Source organism: Bufo bufo, chromosome 2, assembly GCF_905171765.1.
Source record: "Bufo bufo chromosome 2, aBufBuf1.1, whole genome shotgun sequence".
Taxonomy (NCBI): Eukaryota; Metazoa; Chordata; class Amphibia; order Anura; family Bufonidae; genus Bufo; species Bufo bufo.
This window is the reverse complement of record NC_053390.1, coordinates 14,631,561-14,655,809: the sequence shown is the minus strand read 5'-3', so window position 1 is coordinate 14,655,809 and position 24,249 is coordinate 14,631,561. Positions and strand designations below refer to the sequence as shown.

At 47.9% G+C, this 24,249-nt stretch overlaps 1 protein-coding gene across 1 annotated transcript in view; it reads right to left on the bottom strand.

Moving 5' to 3' along the window:
* Positions 1–230: 230 nt before the first annotated feature.
* LOC120992034 (zinc finger protein 84-like) overlaps positions 231–24,249 on the bottom strand; it is a 124,544-nt gene continuing 100,525 nt past the window's right edge. Inside the window, exon 2 of the mRNA XM_040420794.1 lies at positions 231–1,276. Coding sequence (XP_040276728.1) covers positions 405–1,276 — 872 coding nt within the window. The 3' untranslated portion in view covers positions 231–404. The remainder of the gene's footprint in view (positions 1,277–24,249) is intronic.

The following is a 24,249-nucleotide window of genomic DNA, read 5'->3' as shown; positions in this document are numbered from 1 at the left end:
GGAGTTAGAAAATGCAACTCGTCCCACAAAAACAAGCTCTCATACGGCTATGTTAACATAAAAATAAAAAAGTCCTGGAAAGACAGGGAGTAAAAAATTAAAATGTGAAAAAACCCTCCGGGGCTGAAAGGGTTAGCTGTAAGGATTAAAATATATGTCATGAACAGAATATATGTCTTCCTAAAGAGGATTTATCAGATGTTTTATAGAAGCCGTTATGTGACATCAATTAAGCTTTTATATCCAAATATACAACCTGAAATGAAAACATTGTCTATGACCAAGTGATATATTGTTTCGTTATATTGTGGCCATATGGCTTCTCTCTTGTGTGACTTCACTAATGACCCCTAATTATGGATTTAGAAACAAAAACATTTTTCTCATTCTGAATTATGCTTCTCTCATGTGTGATTCTTATTATGTTTTAGAAGATTTGATTTATCTGAAAAAAGTTTCCCACATTCTAAACACGAATATGGCTTCTCTCCTGTGTGACATCTCTCATGTTTAACAAGATCTGATTTATCTGTAAAACATTTCCCACATTCTGAACATGAATACGGTTTCTCTCCTGTATGAAATTTCTGGTGTTTAACAAGATTTGATTTCTGTGTAAAAAATTTCCCACATTCTGAACATGAATATGGCTTCTCTCCTGTGTGACATCTCTCATGTTTAACAAGATCTGATTTATCTGTAAAACATTTCCCACATTCTGAACATGAATATGGTTTCACTCCTGTGTGTTTTCTCTCATGTATAACAAGATGTGGTTTCTCTGTAAAACATTTCCCACATTCTGAACATGAATATGGCTTTTCCCCAGTGTGAATTCTCTCATGTTTAACAAGATTTGATTTCGCTGTAAAACATTTACCACATTCTGAACATGAATACGGCTTTTCCCCAGTGTGAATTCTCTCATGTGTAACAAGATTTGATTTATCTGTAAAACATTTTCCACATTCTGAACATGTATATGATTTCTCTCCTGTGTGACTTCTCTCATGTGTGACAAGATTTGATTTGCGTGTGAAATATTTCCCACATTCTGAACATGAATACGGCTTTTCCCCAGTGTGAATTATCTCATGTTTAACAAGATGTGATTTGTGTCTAAAACATTTCCCACATTCTGAACATGTATATGCTTTCTCTCCTGTGTGACATCTCTGATGGGTAACAAGATTTGATTTCTGTGTAAAACATTTCCCACATTCTGAACACGAATATAGCTTCTCTCCTGTGTGACTTCTCTCATGTATAACAAGATGTGATTTCCGTGTGAAACATTTCCTACATTCTGAACATGAATACATTTTCTCTCCTTTGTGACGTCTTCGGTTTGTAGAAAGTCCTGAGTGGTTTGTGGATTCTTTACCAAAATTAAACCTTTTAATCCTTTTCTGACTTGTTCTTGCAGTAATAATCTGTGATTGCTCAGGAGAAGGTTCCTCATAATTAGGAGGATTATATGACAGATCTGTACTGTGAAGTCCTGGATGTACATTGAGGGCAATGAGGTTTTCTCCTGAAGAGCGCTGCATGATATCTTCATCTAGTGGTAACATGACATTTTCACATTTCTTACTGGGATTTTCTGTTAAGATAAAAATGAAAATTTGTTTTAAAGTTGTTTTTTTTTTTTGCAAACTACAGAGTAGACAAACTCATAACATTCCAATTAGGCTGGAAGTCGATCCAGCAGGAAGGAGAAGTGTTCATTCATTTGGAATCCATTCTTGACTTTGGCCAAAAAAACTGCACTTGTGATCCCAGCCTTACAAAGCTTCTATAACTTCCTGACAAAGTCCAGGATTCTGGTTTACACCAGGTCATGACTTTTATTACATACAGTAAATAATGACTTAACATAACAAAAAAATTGAAAAGCCTGACCATGTCTGGAAACGAGCCCTGCTCTCTGCCAACACATTTTGCCTTTCAACAGCAACTAGACATCATTTGAATGAAACAAGGAGCATCATGGTTGGAGCTGGTGAAGGGGGGCATCATGATTTGTAGCTGGTGGGGGGGACATCATGGTTTGGAGCTGGTGAAGGGGGGCATCATTATTTGGGGCTGGTGGAGGGAACATCGTGGTTTGGAGCTGGTGAAGGGGACCATCATGATTTGGGGCTGGTGGAGGGAACATCATGGATTGGAGCTGATGAAGGGGGGCATCATGGTTTGTAGCTGTTGGGGGGACATCATGGGTTGGAGCTGCTTTGCTGCCTCATGGTCTGGACACCCTGCAACCATTGGGTAAACAACTGGGCAGATTTACTAATCCTGTTTAAAACGTACAGAGTAAATCTAGAGATGCTCCACATTTATCACAGGAGCTTGGGCTGGAGGACAGATCTGCTGCACAGCTACACAAGTCTGTCTACCTCTATACCACTTAGTGGTTGGCTTTTCTGTCACAATGGAGCATCGTAAGCCCCGCCCCTGCAGAACCTGCCTGTTGTGTCTGTATGTGGAAGCTTAAAATCCCCCTTTTTTGGACAGATTATAAGAGCAGCACAAATCAGTCACTGGTTATCTACCAGCAAGTTCACACATAGCAGATCAGCTGCAGACATTTCTGTGACTGTCCCGCTGCCCTGAATGTGGCTTGTAATAATCCATGCACCTGCTGCAGAAACAACCCAATACATGGAAATGTCTACAATAAATGTGCCATGTGTGAACACGCTCTAATGCAGCTAGAACATTCTGGGAGATGCAATTACTGCTAGAAGTCACACGTTCAGTCTGAAGGGGATGAGCAGATAATCGCTGAAGTGATGGACAACAGGATCACATTCAGCAATTTAAAGCCGATGTCAGACAAGAATTTTAATACAATTTTTTTCACATTTTATTGAGACACCAACGACTTAGGCTACTTTCACACTAGCATTTTGGCTTTCTGTTTGTGAGATCCGTCATGGGCTTTACCAAGCAGCCCAAAACGGATCGGTTTTAACCTAATGCATTCTGAATGGAAAAGGATCCGCTATAAGAGGCTGGTGCTCCTCCATTACATGTCACTGCACACACGTGTATACACTGCACATGAAGGATCTTACCTTGTGATATAAGAGGCTGGTGCTCCTCCATTACATGTCACTGCACACACGTGTATACACTGCACATGACGGCTCTTACCCTGTGATATAAGAGGCTGGTGCTCCTCCATTACATGTCACTGCACACACGTGTATACACTGCACATGACGGCTCTTACCTTGTGATATAAGAGGCTGGTGCTCCTCCATTACATATCACTGCACACACGTGTATACACTGCACATGACGGGTCTTACCCTGTGATATAAGAGGCTGGTGCTCCTCCATTACATGTCACTGCACACACGTGTATACACTGCACATGACGGCTCTTACCTTGTGATATAAGAGGCTGGTGCTCCTCCATTACATGTCACTGCACACACGTGTATACACTGCACATGACGGCTCTTACCCTGTGATATAAGAGGCTGGTGCTCCTCCATTACATGTCACTACACACACGTGTATACACTGCACATGACGGCTCTTACCTTGTGATATAAGAGGCTGGTGCTCCTCCATTACATGTCACTGCACACACGTGTATACACTGCACATGACGGCTCTTACCCTGTGATATAAGAGGCTGGTGCTCCTCCATTACATGTCACTGCACACACGTGTATACACTGCACATGACGGCTCTTACCCTGTGATATAAGAGGCTGGTGCTCCTCCATTACATGTCACTGCACACACGTGTATACACTGCACATGACGGCTCTTACCTTGTGATATAAGAGGCTGGTGCTCCTCCATTACATGTCACTGCACACACGTGTATACACTGCACATGACGGCTCTTACCTTGTGATATAAGAGGCTGGTGCTCCTCCATTACATGTCACTGCACACACGTGTATACACTGCACATGACGGCTCTTACCTTGTGATATAAGAGGCTGGTGCTCCTCCATTACATGTCACTGCACACACGTGTATACACTGCACATGACGGCTCTTACCTTGTGATATAAGAGGCTGGTGCTCCTCCATTACATGTCACTGAACACACGTGTACACACTGCACATGACGGCTCTTACCTTGTGATATAAGAGGCTGGTGCTCCTCCATTACATGTCACTGCACACACATGTATACACTGCACATGACGGCTCTTACCTTGTGATATAAGAGGCTGGTGCTCCTCCATTACATGTCACTGCACTCACGTGTATAACTGCACATGACGGGTCTTACCCTGTGATATAAGAGGCTGGTGCTCCTCCATTACATGTCACTGCACACACGTGTATACACTGCACATGACGGCTCTTACCTTGTGATATAAGAGGCTGGTGCTCCTCCATTACATGTCACTGCACACACGTGTATACACTGCACATGACGGCTCTTACCCTGTGATATAAGAGGCTGGTGCTCCTCCATTACATGTCACTGCACACACGTGTATACACTGCACATGACGGCTCTTACCTTGTGATATAAGAGGCTGGTGCTCCTCCATCATGGCCTCCTTGTACAGATCCTTGTGTCCTTCTATATACTCCCACTCCTCCATGGAGAAATAGACAGTGACGTCCTGACACCTTATAGGAACCTGACAACACAATGACACCGTCATCACCCAGACCCCTCCAGTGCTGTTACTGGAGAATTTCCCAGCATTCCCAGCAGTGTCACCTCTCCAGTCAGCAGCTCCATCATCTTGTGGGTGAGCTCTAGGATCTTCTGCTCATGTATCAGGGGGTGAGGGGGAGGCTCTGTGATGGGGGGAGGGGTCCTGCTCCGCCCTCCTGACTCCTGGAGATGGATGATGGGAGTCACACAGTCCCCCGATGTCTTCTTCACTATTGTGTACTCCTGTGGATGGAGAGAGACACTTAGGGAATAAACCCTTCAGGGGCCATGTGCTCTCCTCCGGCCCTCTCCTCCTGGTACAACGTGCCTACTTACCTCCTCATGGCTCCTACAACATGACTATTGGTCACTGGTCACATGACACATCACTCACCATACTGGGGGCTGATCTTCAGGTTCTCCATCACTTGGAAGGTCTGGAGGCCGTTCTACAGGACCCTGGACTCTTCCTATCACTTCCTATGATGGATTCTCCTTCCCGATGTCTGACTTGTTACAGAATACAATACAGAGGAGAGAAATCTAGAGAAGTTTACCTCTCCGCTCAGCAGGGAGATGATCTCCAAGGTGAGGTCTAATATTCTTCTGCTGATCTCCTTCCTGTCCATCCTTGGTGGTCATTCAGGAGAAGAGGAGAGAACTGGAGGAGCTGGAGGCTTCTAGTACTGCAGGCGCCTTTATGAGAAGAGGAGAGGAAATCATCCAGGGGACAAGACCAGATGTCACCTCCAGAACCGCACTTCCTGAGCCTGGAGGGGCCCCGCTTCTCAGAGCCCCCACCACATGGATTCCAGGGGCCCCAACATGGAGATCTCTGGTGGCTCCACAGGAGATAAATGTCTGGTAGATGCAGGTCCCACCTCTGGGCTGTGCTCAGCTGTGTCCAGAACTCCTAGAGAAGAGACTGGAGAGAGCTGAGCTCAGGCCGGGCCCCCGCTCCATTCATTCTCCTCCTGGAGGCAGGGGCCCCTCACCAGGACAGTCAGGGGCCAGCGAATGATGACAACCCCCACTCTCCCCACTACTCCTCCCCCCATCATACTAAGCTGAGGAGCAGAGAAGGATTCCTTGTGTGTAATGGAGGAGAATCTCCAGAGGTGACATGTCTGAGCTCTCCACCACACTGTCTCCTCACAGCTCATCTTACCTGCAGGCTGGAGGAATGGCTGATACCAGAGAGAACAAGAGCCCTGACTACCGACCAGGACCTGCCCAGTATCTGCTGCACTGCCAGAGCTGAAGGACCTGGGGTGATGTCACCATCATGGGGGCAGGGCTCAGCAGTGGGAAGGAAAAGAGGTGGTGAAGGACCTGTGATGATGTCACTGTCATTTGATTAATGTAGGGGGTGGGGCTCGGCAGTGGAGAGAGGAGGTGGTGAAGGACCTGTGATGATGTCACCATCATGTGATCAGTGAAGGGGGCGGGGTCAGCTGTACAGAGTAGATAAGAAGGAGGAGGATCTGTAATTGTGGACATGTGAGGGATGATCCTGGGAGGGAAGGGATGCAAATGAGCTCTTTACAAGCTCCGCCTCTGATGCCACCAGATGTAAGGCAGCTATCCTATAAGTCAGGCATGCTCAACCTGCGGCCCTTCAGCTGTTGTAAAACTACAACTCCCACAATGCCCTGCTGTATACTAGCTGTAGGCTGTTCGGGCATGCTGGGAGTTGTAGTTTTGCAACAGCTGGATGGCCGCAGGTTGAGCATGCCTGCTATAAGTCAATGTTCAGCTCTTAAAATAAGCCTTGAGACATGACTTGGATATTAAATAAGCCAGCACCTCATCTGCAGACGGCTGTTTCGGGGTGATTGCCCCTCATCAGTGCAGAGCAGAGAGGCCAATATCCAAGTCATGTCTCAAGGCCTATTTTAAGAGCTGAACATTGACTTATAGGATCGCTGCCTCACATCTGGTGGCATCAGAGGCGGAGCTTGTTAAGAGCTCATTTGCATCCCTTCCCTCCCAGAATTCCAGAGGAGCATGTATGGCCTATAAGTCTCCTCACACTGATTAAGGTGCTCTCTCCCTAAGGAGAGTTAGTTCCCCCCAGGGATGATCCTTGTATGGAGAAAGCATTTTATTATTTCTTTCCTACAGAGCTGGAAAAATGCTGGGAGTTGTAGTTCTCGCCTCTGAAACCTACAATAACAGCCTGGAGTGTTACCTCTGAGATATCATATAACATTCTGTACTCTTCTCCTCTGATATATAACAGTCTGGACATTGTGAGAGTTGTAGTTCTCTCCTCTGATATACACTGCTCAAAAAGATAAAGGCAACACCTAAACAACACAATGTAACTCCAAGTCAATCACACTTCTGTGAATCAAACTGTCCACTTAGGAAGCAACACTGAGTGACAATCAATTTCACATGCTGTTGTGCAAATGGGACAGACAACAGGTGGAAATTATAGGCAATTAGCAAGACACCCCCAATAAAGGAGTGGTTCTGCAGGTGGTGACCACAGACCACTTCTCAGTTCCTATGCTTCCTGGCAGATTTTTTGGTCACTTTTGAATGCTGGCGGTGCTTTCACTCTAGTGGTAGCATGAGACGGAGTCTACAACCCACACAAGTGGCTCAGGTAGTGCGGCTTATCCAGGATGGCACATCAATGCGAGCTGTGGCAAGAAGGTTTGCTGTGTCTGTCAGCGTAGTGTCCAGAGCATGGAGGCGCTACCAGGAGACAGGCCAGTACATCAGGAGACGTGGAGGAGGCCGTAGGAGGGCAACAACCCAGCAGCAGGACCGCTACCTCCGCCTTTGTGCAAGGAGGAACAGGAGGAGCACTGCCAGAGCCCTGCAAAATGACCTCCAGCAGGCCACAAATGTGCATGTGTCTGCTCAAACGGTCAGAAACAGACTCCATGAGGGTGATATGAGGGCCCGACGTCCACAGGTGGGGGTTGTGCTTACAGCCCAACACCGTGCAGGACGTTTGGCATTTGCCAGAGAACACCAATATTGACAAATTCGCCACTGGCGCCCTGTGCTCTTCACAGATGAAAGCAGGTTCACACTGAGCACATGTGACAGATGTGACAGAGTCTGGAGACGCCGTGGAGAACGTTCTGTTGCCTGCAACATCCTCCAGCATGACCGGTTTGGCATTGGGTCAGTAATGGTGCGGGGTGGCATTTCTTTGGAGGGCCGCACAGCCCTCCATGTGCTCACCAGAGGTAGCCTGACTGCCATTAGGTACCGAGATGAGATCCTCAGACCCCTTGTGAGACCATATGCTGGTGCGGTTGGCCCTGGGTTCCTCCTAATGCAAGACAATGCTAGACCTCATGTGGCTAGAGTGTGTCAGCAGTTCCTGCAAGACGAAGGCATTGATGCTATGGACTGGCCCGTCCATTCCCCAGACCTGAATCCAATTGAGCACATCAAGGACATCACGTCTCGCTCTATCCACCAACGTCACGTTGCACCACAGACTGTCCAGGAGTTGGCAGATGCTTTAGTCCAGGTCTGGGAGGAGATCCCTCAGGAGACCGTCCGCCACCTCATTATGATCTTACGATCCAGGTCATCATAGATGAGACCTATGGCTTTGTAAAATTCATCTACCAGATAAAAGACTGAGTGTCCCCTTTAAGCAATGAAATAACCACACCACCTCTCTGAATCTCATCCCCAGATGAGTGTGGACGTGGCCTAACATACAATTTGCACTCCTCCCTGAACAAAATGAAGTTATCACTTCCCCCAAAAAATCTATCCGGGAGGGCAACTTTAGGTTGGGGACAGGCCTAGTAACCACCACTAGGACCAGCAGCCTGTGGTCTCTGGATCGTGCGGAGGTTAGCTTCCTCCAAAGACAGCCCCTGCAGCTGTCCGGCCAGTGCAGCAAGAGGATCCATGGCTGTACTGAAACAAGCAAAAAAAATGGGGGGAGGGGGGATATGTAGTGGCCTCACGGACTAAGCGTGGGCACTACACGAGGGTCAATTGGGGTGTGCGTGACTTCTCTTCACTAGGGACAGAAGTGTCATTTTCTATTGTGAATATTTTATGTAAATTTTAAAGTATTGTTTTTGTATTGTGCAATGTTTCCCTGTTATAGGCATTATCAGGCCTAGGCCCTGTAGTTAGTCATCCCAGACGCTAGAGGGAGCTAGGGTACCCCTAGTATAAGTATTCAGGCCCCAGACAGGGAAGGGAGTTGAAGGTCAGGAGTCTGCAAAGACAAGTCAGAAGGCACAAGCCAGAGCCTTCTCCTGACATGCAACTAGACAGCCCAGGCTTCTAGTTGCCACCAGGAGACTAGTAGAGGGATCCTAGTCTACCTCCTGATCCACAGAGCCATGGTTAGCTCAGAAGATCTATCCCAGGGGAAGAGGGTACCTCCTGGAAGCAACCCTGTAGTTCCCACAAAGTCCAGCAGAGCCAACATGTCCAGCTAATACAAGTAAGCTGAAGGGCAGAGAGACTAGAGGTATGGAGCAAGAATGAGCACCTAAGGAGGATTATTTACCAAGGATAAAAGCCTACAGTAAGGTATCTGGGCCTTGGGATTAAAGCCAGACAGGAGTCCGAAAGGGACAGTGTACACTAATCTCCGAGGAGTCTGTACAGCCTGATTCTGCGCATGTGGAAGTTTCCCCTCTGTGTAACTTGCCTAACCACCATATACCTGCCATAATTGTGTAAACTGCTTGGGAAGTGCACTTGACATGTGGAACTGAGTTGCCATCTAACTGTACAAAGTGGAATTTATTACAGTAAAGGAAAGTTTGGTTCACCCTTCCATCTGTGTTCCTTGCTTATTAAGACCTTCCACCGGTGTGCCACCGTTACCGGCACTGGCGTCACGTACATCAAAAGGGACCTTGCCCCAGGCACATAAAACACCTGCAACAACCAGGGCACCTCAACCACCACCAGGCCTGGTCCCTAAAAACAGAGTGTGCCCCAGAGGACTTTTGTGCCAGCCTCTCCTTCACTGCAGTATGCCTGCCCAGGGTTTCCATACCTAACTGTGAGTAACCCTCGCTTGCCATTGACCGTGACCTCACATTCGCATTACCCTGCAGGTCTGGCGTACCGCAGATACAGGCAGGAGCATTCATAGAAATCATTGGGCCCCATAGCAGGAATCTGAATTAAGCCCCCTAACTCCCCCCACTACCCACCCCTAGACCATCACACTACCTGCCCTGGCTCCTCCCCTTCCATCCCCCCCCCCCCCCGTTTGCCAATAAATAAAGAAATAAAATGTATAAATAACCTAATGAAACCGTAAGGCCTGGAAAAAAATGAGCCCTCACATAGCTCAATACACCTAACTACAAAACAGTTAGAGGGGTCAGAATATTGCTATGAAAAGAAAAAAAAAGTTTTCATTTTATTATTTTTGTATTAAAACGCAAGAAAAACTATACATATGTGGTATCGCTATAATCGTACTGACCCGGAAAATAAAAGTAACAGGTCAGTTTAACCGCATAGGAAATGGGGTAAAAAAAAAAAACTGTGGTGGAATGTTTTTATTTTCTAATTCCATCTCATTTGGAATTTTTTCTCCGCTTCCCACCACAATTTATAAAACGTATACGGTGCCATTAGAAAGTGCATCTTGTCCTGGAAAAAACAAGCCCTCATATGGCTAAGTGAATAGAAAAATTAAAAAGTTACGGCTTTGGGAGGGCTGGGAGTAAAAAATAAAAATTTTTTAATAAAGTTTATTAGCCCCTTTTGTAATTGCTTTAAAATGACATTTTCTGTATGAGAAATAGATGCTAAATTCAGGTGCGAATAGCGATTTCTAATCCGTACTCTGAAACACCGCTGATATGACAGTGCTGATATGGGAGAAGGACATCACTGCTCCTGCCTGTCTGCTTTGGTAAAGCCGGGCGTAGATGGGCTATGTCAGGCTTTAGCAGAGTTGGCACGGTGCAATACGTATGCGAGCGCAGCTGAGCGAGTGCCGGGCAGGGGCCCACATACACATCGCTCCTCCTGCCTGTGCCCACTTTGCTGAAGCCTAACATAGCCCGTCCCCCCACATCTGAACGTTTTTTGCTGCTGATTCTTAGTGTGCCCCAGCCCTCAATCCCACAGTTCATGGGCACACTGTCCTCTATATAAGCATCGACAGCAAGCAGAGTTCATGGGGTGGGGGAAGAGTGGAGCACACTTTCCTCAACCTGATAAGCCTTATAAGTTACATACAGAACACAGTGTGCCCCCCCAGGAACTCTGCTTGCTGCTGCAGCAGGACTCCTGGGGGCTGCTGGAGTGTGGTGGCAGGCTGAAGCAGGCAGCACGTGAGCGAGTCACTGCCAGGTCCCGCTCGCTCAGTTCTGTCTGCTGGTGCGAGCGATGCATTAGCCAATCAGCAGCAGGAGCTTAACCTGATAAATGCTGATTGTCCAGTGCAGCGCCCAGCAGAAAGAATAGCGCGAACGCTAGCCTGGCTGCAGTGCTGGCAGAGACATCAGTGCTGGTATGTGCACAAAGTGGGGAAGGGGGGCCTAAGAAGAGGGGAAACAAGGCCTTACACAGCGGTATAATACATAAATAACTGCAGACATTATAGGGGGTGGGGCCCTACATGTACTCTGGGCCCCCCCTCTGCAATGGGCCCCATAGCAGTTGCGTGGTCTGCCGCTATTGGTGGTACGCTACTGGATACAGGAAAAAGGCCTGGAAACTAGGGAGGGAAGATGGACACCTCCTAGAGAAAACCCTAACTCGAGTCCTGACTGACTACCAGTATGAACAGGCCCCGATGGTAGACAAGTTCATACACCGGATACCTAGAGTCCTATCTCACCCTATAGGACCCTTGAGCTAGTGTCAGGAATGAGTCTTCCTGTTCCTCCAAAGGGTATGACAAACAGGAGTCTCCCTCAGGCCTACTGACAAACAACAGGGAATAGCAACACACAGAACCAAACAAAATACAAAAGGAGAAAGGGAAGACTTAGCTTCAAAGGAGCAAATGGAAGCACCAGGAGCTCAACCAAGATCCAACTACCAGCTTGCCGAAAGTCCAGGAACTGAAGGTATAAACCGCACAGCATGGTGGGAGAAGCAGAAATAAATAGGGAAGGTATAATGACCACATAAGCAAAACCTGAGGCAAGGGGAGTGGCCATTACCAGCAACAACACAAACACCTATTGATCCTCAAGGAAACCTGTCAGATCAAACCACGTGTTGCCAGTCTCCCCCTTCTCCTGGCACGTTGTTACGGCAGCGTCCTTGATATCACCCTTACAAGAGTAAGATGGGATTACACGTCCCCTTTTTATTTTGTTTTTGACGCTGAAGGCATGGACATACATCGATAAAATGTCCCTTTTGTTCCCAGGAAATGCACACTCCCTTCTTACGACTAATACGTTTGAAAGCAGCCCCAGGAGTAGCTCCCCCTAATTGCATGGGTTCGTCTTCCGACATAAACCCAGGAGTATCTTCACCCAAAGTGTCAGAGGAAAACGATACGTTATATGATAGTGTGTCCTAAGAGTGGGGGCCCCTAGATCTCTCTCTCAGGCATCTATCAATGTGTACAGCTAGAGACATAGCAGCCTCCAAGGACTCAGGATTCTCATTAAAGGCCAAAGCGTCCTTCAGCCTCTCTGATAATCCGTGACAGAACAGACTACGGAGAGCCAGATCGTTCCACTCAGTATCCGTAGCCCACCTCCTAAATTCAGAGCAATAGAGCTCAGCAGAACGATCTCCCTGACGAAGGCCACGTAACTTTGTCTCAGCCAGGGAGATCCGATCCGGGTCATCATAGATGAGTGTAACATGCCAGGGATCCCACGAGGAACCTCCGAGACATCAGGCGAGACAGGATACAAAAAAACTGAACTTTATTCATGGTAACAAGAACAAGACAAAACGAGGAGATCCCAATGTACTGCACGGATCAGTGGGTAAGGACCCACTGCGCCACTGACTAGCACTACTCTGGAGGGGACTTCACTAGTGCCCCAGATGGTGAGGGTAGGCTTGGCCGCAGGTAGTTGTCAGGGGTTACTCCAGAGCATAAACCAGTCAGTGGCGGCAGGAACCGGCAAACCAGAAGGTACCAAAAAGGTACCAGCAGTACATAGAGCAGGCAAGAACAGGCGTAACAGAATACAGGCAAGGATAGAGACAAAAGCAGGTACCTATGCCACAAGCAATAGGATCCATGGCTGCACTGACACAAGTAAAAAAAAAAATGATGGTTTGGCGGTTTATAATGTCACTCTTGGGTGTGGAGGGAAATGCCACACCGAGCGTAGGAGGGAAAGGGGTGCAGGAATAAGGCCTGAAAACTAAGGAAAGTTGCTGGATACCTCCTAGAAAGACCCGAATCAAAGTCCTGACTAACTACCAGTATGAACAGACCACAAGGGTAGGTGAGTTCATGCACAGGAACCTAAAGCCCTAACACACCCTGCAGGACCCTGGTAATAGTTTCAGGACTGAGACAACCTGTTCCTCCAACAGGAAGGACGAACAGGAGTCTGAGGCCTAAATACAAATGACAGTGAAATGCATCACACAAAATACAAAAGGGGAAGCAAACACTTAACTTCAAGTGGTAATGGAAGCACCAGGAGCTCAGCCGAGAGACACACACCAGCAATCCACAACAAAACTGTAGCTATAAACCGCACCACCTAGTGGGAGAAGCAAGACTAAATAGGGAAGGTTAAATGACCACATAAGCAACACCTGAGGCAAGGGGTGTGGCTATTACCAGAAACAACACAGACACCAATTGATCCACAAGGAAACCTGTCAGATCAAACCACGTGTTGCCAGTCTCACTGATCTCCTGGCACCTGTCGCGGAAACGTCCGTGACAGAAAAACTTGCAGAATGGGCAAAATTCAGACTTTTTAGGTTTATGCTAGTGTTGGCCGAGCTCGATTGTTCGGGTCGAACACCTCGGGATGCTCGGGTGCTCTACTGAGCACCCAAGCACAATGGAAGTCAATGGGAGAACCCGAGCATTAAACCAAGCACCCCCTGCTCTGAAGAGGGGAGGGTGTCTGGTTCATAGGAAAAGGTCAGAAATTGATGGAAACACCACTGAAATGGTCCGGAAACATCATGGGGAGGATGTCTGGATGCATCTTGGACTCCCAGGTCGCTGCTGGGAGCGATGTTCCCCGAGTAGTATGCCACTTTTACAGACTGACAATAATACGCACCAAACCGAAGATAAAAATCGATTTTAGAGGAAAAATTGTTAGGAAACATTCTTTCCTGTATATTTACTTGTATATAAAGTGCAAGTGCTGCCAAAAATTACACGGAAGAGGCCCTCAGATACAACCTGTATATCACATAAAGGAGGCCTCATTCACATTGTGGTACAATTGTAAAGGTAGTGGGAATCCTACACTCATAAAGCCTATGCACTAAGTGAAAGGGCTGCCAAAAATTACAAGGAACCAGCACTCCAATGCACCCTTTATTACATATAAAGGAGGGCATTATACACCTTTGAAAAATTATGATTGATGGCCTGCTGGTGACTCTCTAAAACATTACGGGCGAGGGCGTGCTGCTAACCTGACCTTCTAAAACATTAGGGGTGAGGGTCTGCTGCAGAGCTGACTCTCTAAAACATTAGGGGCGAGGGCCTGCTGCTGATCTGAGCATCGAAAAAATTATGGGTGAGTGCCGGCTGCTGAGCTGACCATTGAAAAAATTATGGGCGAGTGCCTGCTGGTGAGCTGACCCTGTAAAACATGGTTGAGGGCCTGCTGGTGAACTGACCCTCAAAAACATTATATGCGAGGGCCTGCATGTGAGCTGACCCTCTAAAAGATTGTAGGTGAGGGCCTGCTGGTGAGCTGACCGTCTAAAACATTATATGCGAGGGCCTGCAGGTGAGATGACCCTCTAAAACATTAAATGCGAGGGCCAGCAGGTGAGCTTGCCCACTAAAAGATTGTAGGTGAGGGCCTGCAGGTGAGCTGACCCTCTAAAACATTACATGCGAGGGCCTGCTGGTGAGCTGACCCTGTAAAAGATTGTAGGTGAGGGCCTGCTGGTGAGCTGACCCTGTAAAAGATTGTAGGTGAGGGCCTGCTGGTGAGCTGACCCTCTAAAACATTATATGCAAGGGCCTGCAGGTGAGTTGACCCTCTATAACATTAAGAAAGGGCAGACTAATAAGCATGTTGATATGATGGAAGAGGAGGAGGATGAAAAAAGTAAGATTGAACCATATACCCTTTTTTGTGGTGGAAGGGGTGCATGGGAATACAGTGTATTCAGTACATTATAAAAAACACATTTAAAGTGTCTTTATGTTCAGCCGCTTTCCTCTGGTGGAGTAGAGAAGTTAGGGACAATCCAGGCCTTGTTCATTTTTATAAGTCAACCAGTCAGCATTTTCAGTTGACAGGCGGATGCGCTTATCAGTTATTATGCCCCCAGCAGCACTAAATACACGCTCTGACAGAACGCTGGCGGCAGGGCAGGCCAGCACCTCCAAGGCGTAGAGCGCCAAGTCGTGCCACGTGTCCAGCTCAGACCCCCTATAGTTGTAAGGCACAGAGGGATCACTGAGGATGCTGACACGGTCTGCTACGTACTCCTTCACCATGTTCCAGAATTTTTCCCTCCTTGTGACACTAGGCCGCGCATCAGGGTGAGGGTGTGTCGCGGGTAGCGGCGGCGCACTCTTTGTTCGCAGCGCCACCGGCACCCCGCGCATACAGCGGAGCGAGGACGCGGTCGGTGTCTTCATCTCCATGGGGACCAGGGGGCAGGGAGGACCCGGCCGTGCACGCCTGCTCAGCGTGGCCGGCGTCCTCCGTCCCCTAGACAACGAGCAGCAGGGGATCTGAGTGCCGATATTAATGAATCGGTGCTCAGCTGTGAGCAATCAGAGTCATGTGACGCTGGCCACGTCACGTGACTCACCTGTAGGGGTCATTTAAACAGGCAGCTTGCTGGCAACAGGTTGCCTGTGATTGGTCTTGCTACCCTCACCAGGATTGTTTATATCGTGTACTCTGTGTGTTTTGACCTCGGCACTGTTTGACCTCGACCTTGTGACCTCCTTGGATTTGACGTGACCTCTTGGCTTCTGACTCCGGATTGTGTTTTGACCTCGTTATTGTATTGCTCCCTGTGTACCTGCGTGACCTCCTGGCTTTGACTTTGGCTTGCCTGACTCTGTTACAGTATTCCTCTTACCTTCTTAGGCCCCTGTGCGTATCTAAGCAAGGGACTGTCGCCAAGTTGTATGCCGTCAGTTAGGATGTAGTAGGCAGGGGCAAAGATGGGGGTGGCGTTTAGGGCAGCACTTATCCCTACCCTCTGTAGTGACAGGATGCTGGTGGGGTGTCATGAAACTGTCCAAGGCTTTGGAGAGTGTTGCCCTGCCTCTGTTGGAACTGCTGTGTGTTCCCCACCTCGGCTGCCAAAGGAACTACGTACTCTGCCGCCAGTGTTGCCAGCCGAAAATTTTTAGAGCAATTTTTCCACAAGGACCTTCTGGTATTGCACCATTTTGCTCGTCCTCTCTACCACAGGAATGAGAGATGAGAAGTTCTCTTTGTAGCGGGGGTCGAGAAAGGTGAACAACCAGTAATCGGTGGGTCACGGGAAAGGCAGCCTAACATAAAGTCAGCTATGTGTGCCAGAGTCCCAACAGGCAAGACTTCACTGTCGTCATCAGGAGGATGACTTTCAATCTCCTCATCCTCTTCCTCCTCTTCTGCCCATCCACGCTGAACAGATGGAATTAAACTTCCATGGGTACTACCCTCTGTAGCAGAGGCAACCGTCTCCTGCTCCTCATCATCATCCAATTTGCGCTGAGAAGACGAACTGAGGGTGGTCTGGCTATCACCCTGTGTAATGTCTTCCCCTATTTCCACCTCTTCCACATGCAAAGTGTCGGCCTTAATTGTGAGCAGCGAGTGTTTGAGTAGACACAGAAGTGGGATGGTGCGCTGATAATAGCGTTATCGCCGCTCACCATCTGTGTTGATTCCTCAAAGTTTCTTAAAACCTCACAGAGGTCAGACATCCATGCCCACTCCTCGCTTGTGAATAGCGGAAGCTGACTGGAAAGGTGCTGACCATGTTGCAACTGGTATTCCACTACTGCCATCTGCTGCTCACAAAGCCTGGCCAACATGTGGAACGTTGAGTTCCAGCGCATGCTCACATCACATAACAGTTGGTGAGCTGACAATTCTAAGCACTGCTGCAGCATTGACAGACCGGCGGAAGCTGTTGATGACTTGCAGAAATGGGCACACACGCGGAGCACTTTCACCAGTAGCTCAGGCAAATTGGGGTAGGTTTTGAGAAACCGCTGAACCACTAAGTTGAAGACGTGTGCTAGGCATGGAATGTGTGTGAGCTTGGCAAGCTCCAAAGCCGCCACCATCAGACACAACTATGCCTGGTTCTAGGTTGAGTAGCGAGAGCCACAGCTCAGTCTGGTCTCTTATCCCCTGCAACAGCTCTGCGGCGGTGTGCTGTTTGCCACCTAAGCAGACCAGCTTAAGCACAGCCTGTTGACGCTTCCCCACTGCAGTGCTACACTACTTTCCGCTACCGACTGATGGCTGACTGGTGCTTCAAGAGGATAATTCAGAGGTGGAAGTGGAGGAGGAGACGGAGGAGGAGAATTGGGGGTTAGAGCTACTAACATAGGTGGTGGCGAAAACCCTGATGGAACCTTCACCCAGTGTGCTGTCAGGGAAAGCACTTGTCCATATGTCAGTGGTTAAGTGGACCTTCCCAGTAAGTGCGTTGGTCAGGGTACTGGTGATGTTACGGGACACATGCTGGTGTAAGGCAGGTTCAGCACATCGTGAAAAATAGTGGCGGCTGTGGACTGTGTATTGAGGGACCGCCGACATCAGGCTGCGGAAGGCCTCAGTGTCCACAAGCCTAAATGGCAACATTTCCAGGGCCAGTAATTTGGAAAGTTGCACATTTAGTGCTATGGCCTGTGGGTGGGTGGCTGGGTATTTGCGCTTGCGTTCAAAAGCCTGGGGTAAGGACATTTGTACACTGCGCTGGGACACGGAAGTGGATGTGGTCGCTGATGGTGCTTGCGATGGTCCAGGTGCAGGGCGGGAGGCATCCAGGCCTGTGCCTTCGACAGGGGATTGGCCAGCAGTGCGTAATACAGGGGAAGAGAAGGCAGTGGTGTGACCCGCAGACACAGATTGTGGACCCAGGCTTTCGGCCCACCTATTACGGTACTTTGATGCCATGTGGCGGATCTTGCTGGTGGTGGTGAGGGTGCTAGTGTTCACGCCCCTGCTCATTTTGTATGGCACAGGTTGCAAATTACAATTTTTTTGTCGACCGCACTTTCCTGAAAAAAGCGCCAGACCGTGGAACACCTACCCCTTTTCATTAGAGATTTCCACAAGGGTGTGCTCCGGGGAACAGTTACGGACCTGTTTGGTGAGGCCCGCCTTCTCCCTTTTGCCACCCCACTGACTCTTCCAGCCTGTTGCGGAGCTGCGGATCCCTCCCCCCTCTGTACTGCTGTCCTCGCTTGGCTTTCCATCTTCCCAGGTTGGGTCAGTGACTTCATCGTCCACCACCTCTTCTTCCACTTCCTCACTCTGCTCATCCTCCTGACTTGTTTACCTAACAACAACCTCACTTATTGACAACTGTGTCTCATCCTCATCATCAACCTCTTGAGACACTAATTGCAGTTCCCCACCGCCATCTTCTTGTGACTGTGGATGCTCAAGAGTTTGGTAATCAGGGCACAAGATCATATGTCCCTCTTCAAACGGGCTTGTCAAGAGGCCCAAATGAAGGAATGGCGCTGAAAACAGCTCCTTGGAATATCCGAGTGTGGGATCACTTGTTTGGCAAGACTCTCCATGGTGGGAGAAAGGAGGATCAGGGTGATGATTGTGTTGACCAGACTCTTGGCTACTGAGACTGGTCTTGGTGGAAGACAGGGCGGTGCTTAACCGACAGGAAACATTATCTGCTGCAATCCAACCGACCACCTGGTCGCACTGGTCTGACTTCGAGAGAGGGATTTTCATAGGTATTTGGGATGTGGAAATGTTACACAGGAGAAATATCACAGATAATGTCGCTGATGTCACCAGAGGCTAATAAAAAATTACAGGGAATGTCACAGGTATTTGGGATGTGGAAACGTCACACAGGAGATATACCGCAGATAATGTCAATGCAGTCACCAGCAACTAATAAAAAATTACAGGGAATGTCACAGGTATCCAAATACCTGTGACATTCCCTGAAATTTTTTATTAGCCGCTGGTGACAGCATTGACATTATCTGCGGTAAATCTCCTGTGTGACATTTCCACATCCCAAATACCTGTGACATTCCCTGTGGAAACGTTACACAGGACAAATACCACAGATAATATCGCTGATGTCAGCAGCGGCTAATATAAAATTACAGGGAAGGTCACAGGTATTTGGGATGTGGAAACGTTACACAGGACAAATACCACAGATAATATCGCTGATGTCAGCAGCGGCTAATATAAAATTACAGGGAAGGTCACAGGTATTTGGGATGTGGAAACGTTACACAGGACAAATACCACAGATAGTGTCACTAACGTCAGCAGTGGCTAACATAAAATTATAGGGAGTGTCACAGGTATTTGGGATGAGGAAACGTCCACGGAAAAAGTACACTGGATGTCACAGATATTTTTGGGATACGCACACGTTACACAGGAGATGTAGCGCAGATAATGTCTGCTGTCTGCAGCGGCCTAACTATTGCATTCTATTTAGCGCAGGATGCGCTAATAATAGATATTGCTGCCACACACAATAGCCCTTAAAAGGACATTTGGGTCTCTGACAAGTTTTTCTATTGGAAAAATATATAAATGTCACTCCCTACACTATTTTTTCCTTCCTCAGCACAGCTCTCCCTGACTAACACTGAGCAGAACACGTGTCATCGGGTGCTATATACCACCTGATGACGCCTTCCGGCCAGCCAATCACTGTAATGCCAGTAACCAACATGGCTACAGCAATACAGTGAAGGGCAGTACTCACCTGCACGTTTATTGGCTGCGTAGCATTGCACTCGAGCACATGTGGTATTCAGCCTTTTCACTAGTTGATACTCTAAGGCCTTTTCCAAATTTGTCTTGCAGGAAGCCTAAGAGGCTGATAATCTGTGGTTTAGAACTATCCACCCCTTAATTGAATTCAAGTTGAATAGATTCACTTGATCCTTGTGTAAGCCCTATGACAAGGTCTTCTGGACTATGTCTTAGAAACCATTAGGTTGATATAGTGGCTGTACGGTGAGTCTCCACAGGTTCTGGCAGAGCTGAGTGCTCTAGACACACACAATTTGCACTGGGGGAAGTCTTCAGATACACCCTTGTCTCGTTTGAATGAGTTGGGATCAAAATGAACTTTTCATGAATTACAAACCAGAGTGTGGCAAAGGTCTTCATGATTTAATCAAAGAGGCTTCAAGATAGTTAAAGAGGCTGGTCAAACTTCAGGCTGTCAAACTGAACCTCTTCAGGTCTTGGCAGAGTTCAGTGTCCTAGACACACACAAACTGCAGTGGGGAAAGTCTCCAAGTTATACTCTTGAGTCAACTGAATGAGTTAGGAAAAATGATATTTTAGTAGATTGAGGCCCAAAGTGTGGTAGAATCTTCATGACTACATCAGAGAGGCGTCTAGATAGAAATCGTGGCTAGCAACCTTCAGGCTGTCAGGCTCAATCTTTCCAGATATTGGCAGAGTTGAGTGCACTACATATCAAGGATCTACACTGGGGGATGTCTCAGTAACAACCTTGACTCATTTGCATGTTGGGAACCATGGCCTCTCTGGCCAGAACAGTATGATAGCTGTACTGTTGTCTGGTCTAGCCTGATTTTCATCAATACCTTAATTATCATGGAAACTGGAGGAAACATGTAGACCAGCCTGAACCTCCAAGGAATGAACAAGGTATCTTCTGCCAAGGGATTGTCCGCCTAATAAAGGGAAAGGAATGTTTCCATCTTGGCACTGAACCTGATTCCACTGAGCAATTTGTTTGAAAATCTATGGATTTCAGAGACCATTCTCCTGGAAAGGCTAGACCTTGACTGTTGGTCGGCAACAATGTTGAAGGAGCCTCAAGTACAGACAGATGGGTCAGGCTTCTGTCCATGTCATGATCTTTCCCACTTCTTTAAGAAGGGTTTCTGATTTGGTTCCACCCTGCTTATGTCTGCTCTTACACTGACTGTTTCCTCAAGTCTGTGGGGTGAGTCAGACACAATCTTCTATAGCAGCGGTCCCCAACCGGGCCGTGGAGGATTGTTAGCCGGGCCGCGGCGATCAGGGCAGTCTTTAACTCTGTACTAATGAAGCGCTTCCATTATGGAAGCGCTTCATTAGTACAGAAGGACCAGGGAGCGGTGAAGGATCTGTACTCACCGCTTCCTGGTCCTCGGCTCGGCTATCGGCTGTGCATGTCTGCGCACAGCGTGAGGTCTCTCTGGCTAATGGGGGGCTTATGGCTGACATGAGGGGCTAATGGGGGGCTTATGGCTGACATGAAGGGCTAATGGGGGCTTATGGCTGACATGAGGGGCTAATGGGGGGGCTTATGGCTGACATGAAGGGCTAATGGGGGGCTTATGGCTGACATGAAGGGCTAATGGGGGCTTATGGCTGACATGAGGGGCTAATGGGGGGCTTATGGCTGACATGAAGGGCTAATGGGGGCTTATGGCTGACATGAGGGGCTAATGGGGGGGCTTATGGCTGACATGAAGGGCTAATGGGGGGCTTATGGCTGACATGAAGGGCTAATGGGGGCTTATGGCTGACATGAGGGGCTAATGGGGGGGCTTATGGCTGACATGAAGGGCTAATGGGGGCTTATGGCTGATATGAGGAGCTAATAGGGGCTTATGGCTGACATGAGGGGCTAATGGGGGCTTATGGCTGACATGAGGGGCTAATGGCTGACATGAAGGGCTAATGGGGGGCTTATGGCTGACATGAAGGGCTAATGGGGGGCTTATGGCTGACATGAAGGGCTAATGGGGGGCTTATGGCTGACATGAAGGGCTAATGGGGGCTTATGGCTGACATGAGGGGCTAATGGGGGGCTTATGGCTGACATGAGGGGCTAATGGGGGGCTTATGGCTGACATGAAGGGCTAATGGGGGGCTTATGGCTGACATGAAGGGCTAATGGGGGGCTTATGGCTGATATGAGGGGCTAATGGGGGGCTTATGGCTGACATGAAGGGCTAATGGGGGGCTTTTGGCTGACAGGAAGGGCTAATGGGGGCTTATGGCTGACATGAGGGGCTAATGGGGGCTTATGGCTGACATGAAGGGCTAATGGGGGGCTTATGGCTGACATGAGGGGCTAATGGGGGGCTTATGGCTGACATGGGGGGCTTATGGCTGACATGAGGGGCTAATGGGGTGCTTATGGCTGACATGAGGGGCTAATGGGGGGCTTATGGCTGACATTGGGGGGTGTTTATGGCTTACATTGGGGGGGGGGGTGTATGGCTGACATTGGGGGCTGATAGATGGCTAAAGGTTTGGTGGTTGATCTGAGCCATTGGGGGTCTAATCTGAGGTCTGATTAACATTGGAGGTCTGATTGCTGGTCTGACCTGAGGTGTAATGGAAAATATTTTTTTCTTATTGTTCTCCTCTAAAACCTAGGTGCATCTTATAGGGCGAAAAATACGGTACAGTGCAGCAGAGACCAGTGCAGCAGAGACCAGTGCAGCAGAGACCAGTGCAGCAGAGACCAGTGCAGCAGAGACCATAGTCAGTTTGTATAGTCATTTTATATAGTGTTATATATTTTAATATGCACCTTGTGTTTTGTTATGCGTGTGAATCAGTCGACCCCGCCCACCCCCTAAGCCCCGCCCAAGAACTCCGCCCTCCCCCCCCTCCTCCCCCCAACTGGTCCCTGGGAAAATTGTCTTGCATGAAACCGGTCCTTGGTGCAAAAAAGGTTGGGGACCACTGTTCTATAGCATTAAGTCTTTCGGGTTTGAGGAAAGAGACTTCACAAGGGACTCCAAGAGCCCAATGACTATATGCCCCTCTAGGTGCAGTTCTCAACCTAGTTCAGAGCCATTATTAGTCAACAGAATCCAGATCAGCTGGAAAACAAAACACTCGTCTCTGAAATGTTTCTACCATCTGTAGGATTGACAAGCTTGAAATGACAGGGTACACCAAATATTCAACCCCTCTGGTTTAAGGTTTCCACAGGCTTAGGATATCTTCTCTATATAGAAGGCCTACATGTCATAAGGCTCAAGAAGCTACAACTACTTACATGATGCCTAAAACCCTCCGCTGCCAAGATACTTTCCCCAGCACAGGTGTTGAAATAAATGGCCAGCAGCCTGAAGATCCAGAACAGATGGGCTCCTCACTCAGGAGCTACGACCACCTTTGCTGAGATTATAAAATATGCAGCCATCCGGACTGACTCTGTCAAGGCTTTATATCCTCTTGTCTCAGTATTGTCGAACGTCAAAGGAGATGTTCTACCTATGGAGGATATATCTTTACCCTGAAGAACTGCTGTAATGATGATATTATATATGATAAGGTCTCCATTACCCTATCCAGCTCTGAACCCATGAGTCTACTTGACTCATACCAGAGAGCAACTTTCCTGTCGTAATCTAGGCCATAGATTTTTCCAACAACTCATGTGTTAGGAGTTGGCATCACAGCTAACGTATCATAGCTACATTCACACAAACGTATTTTGTTTCCATGTCTGTTCCGTTTTTTTTGCGGATAGGATGCAGACCCGTTTATTTCAAAGGGTCTGCAAACACTATCCGTATGTCCATTCCGTAGAACATGTCCTATTATTGTATGTTTTGCGGACAAGGATAGGCATTGTTACAATAGGTTCTGCAAAAAAACGGATGCCATATGGAACGTCATCAGTTTTTTTTTTGCGGATCCGCAATTTGCGGACCGCAAAACACATACAGTCGTGTGAGTGTAGCCTTAGGAGGAGGAACCCACTTAGTTGTAAGGCCTTGTTCCTGACTGAGGAGTAGGACGACCTAAGCTGAAATTATAAAATATGCAGCCATCTCAACTGACTCTGTCAAGGCTTTATATCCACTAGATGGAGGAACCCACTATGTAAGTGATGAAGGAACTTTCAGATTTTTCGGGGTAGCCATTTTGGAGACTCTGACTGTATTGTGAATCCGGACTGAACTGGATCATTTCCAGGATGTTTGCATTCGGCCATCATAGCTTTTTTTCAAAGCTTCAACCACTTTGAAGGCCCTAGAACCCTATAGGTGGAGACCCCCTGGTCCTCATCCTGGTCCCCCAACCGGTCGGACATGAACAATCTCTTTGTTACTTTCTTTCCTTAGAATGAATATTCCCCTCTTTATTCTTCTCCTCCTCAGAGGAGGAAACAGTTTATCCTGAATTCTCCATCAGGGGCTTCCTCTTCAGACCTGCATTCCGGGAACAATTACATCTCAGTCTTTATGTCGTCCATAGGAGACTCTAGAGAGGTGACCACAGCTCTGTACAGACTGTTATATCAGAGAACTACAACCCCCAGCATGTCCG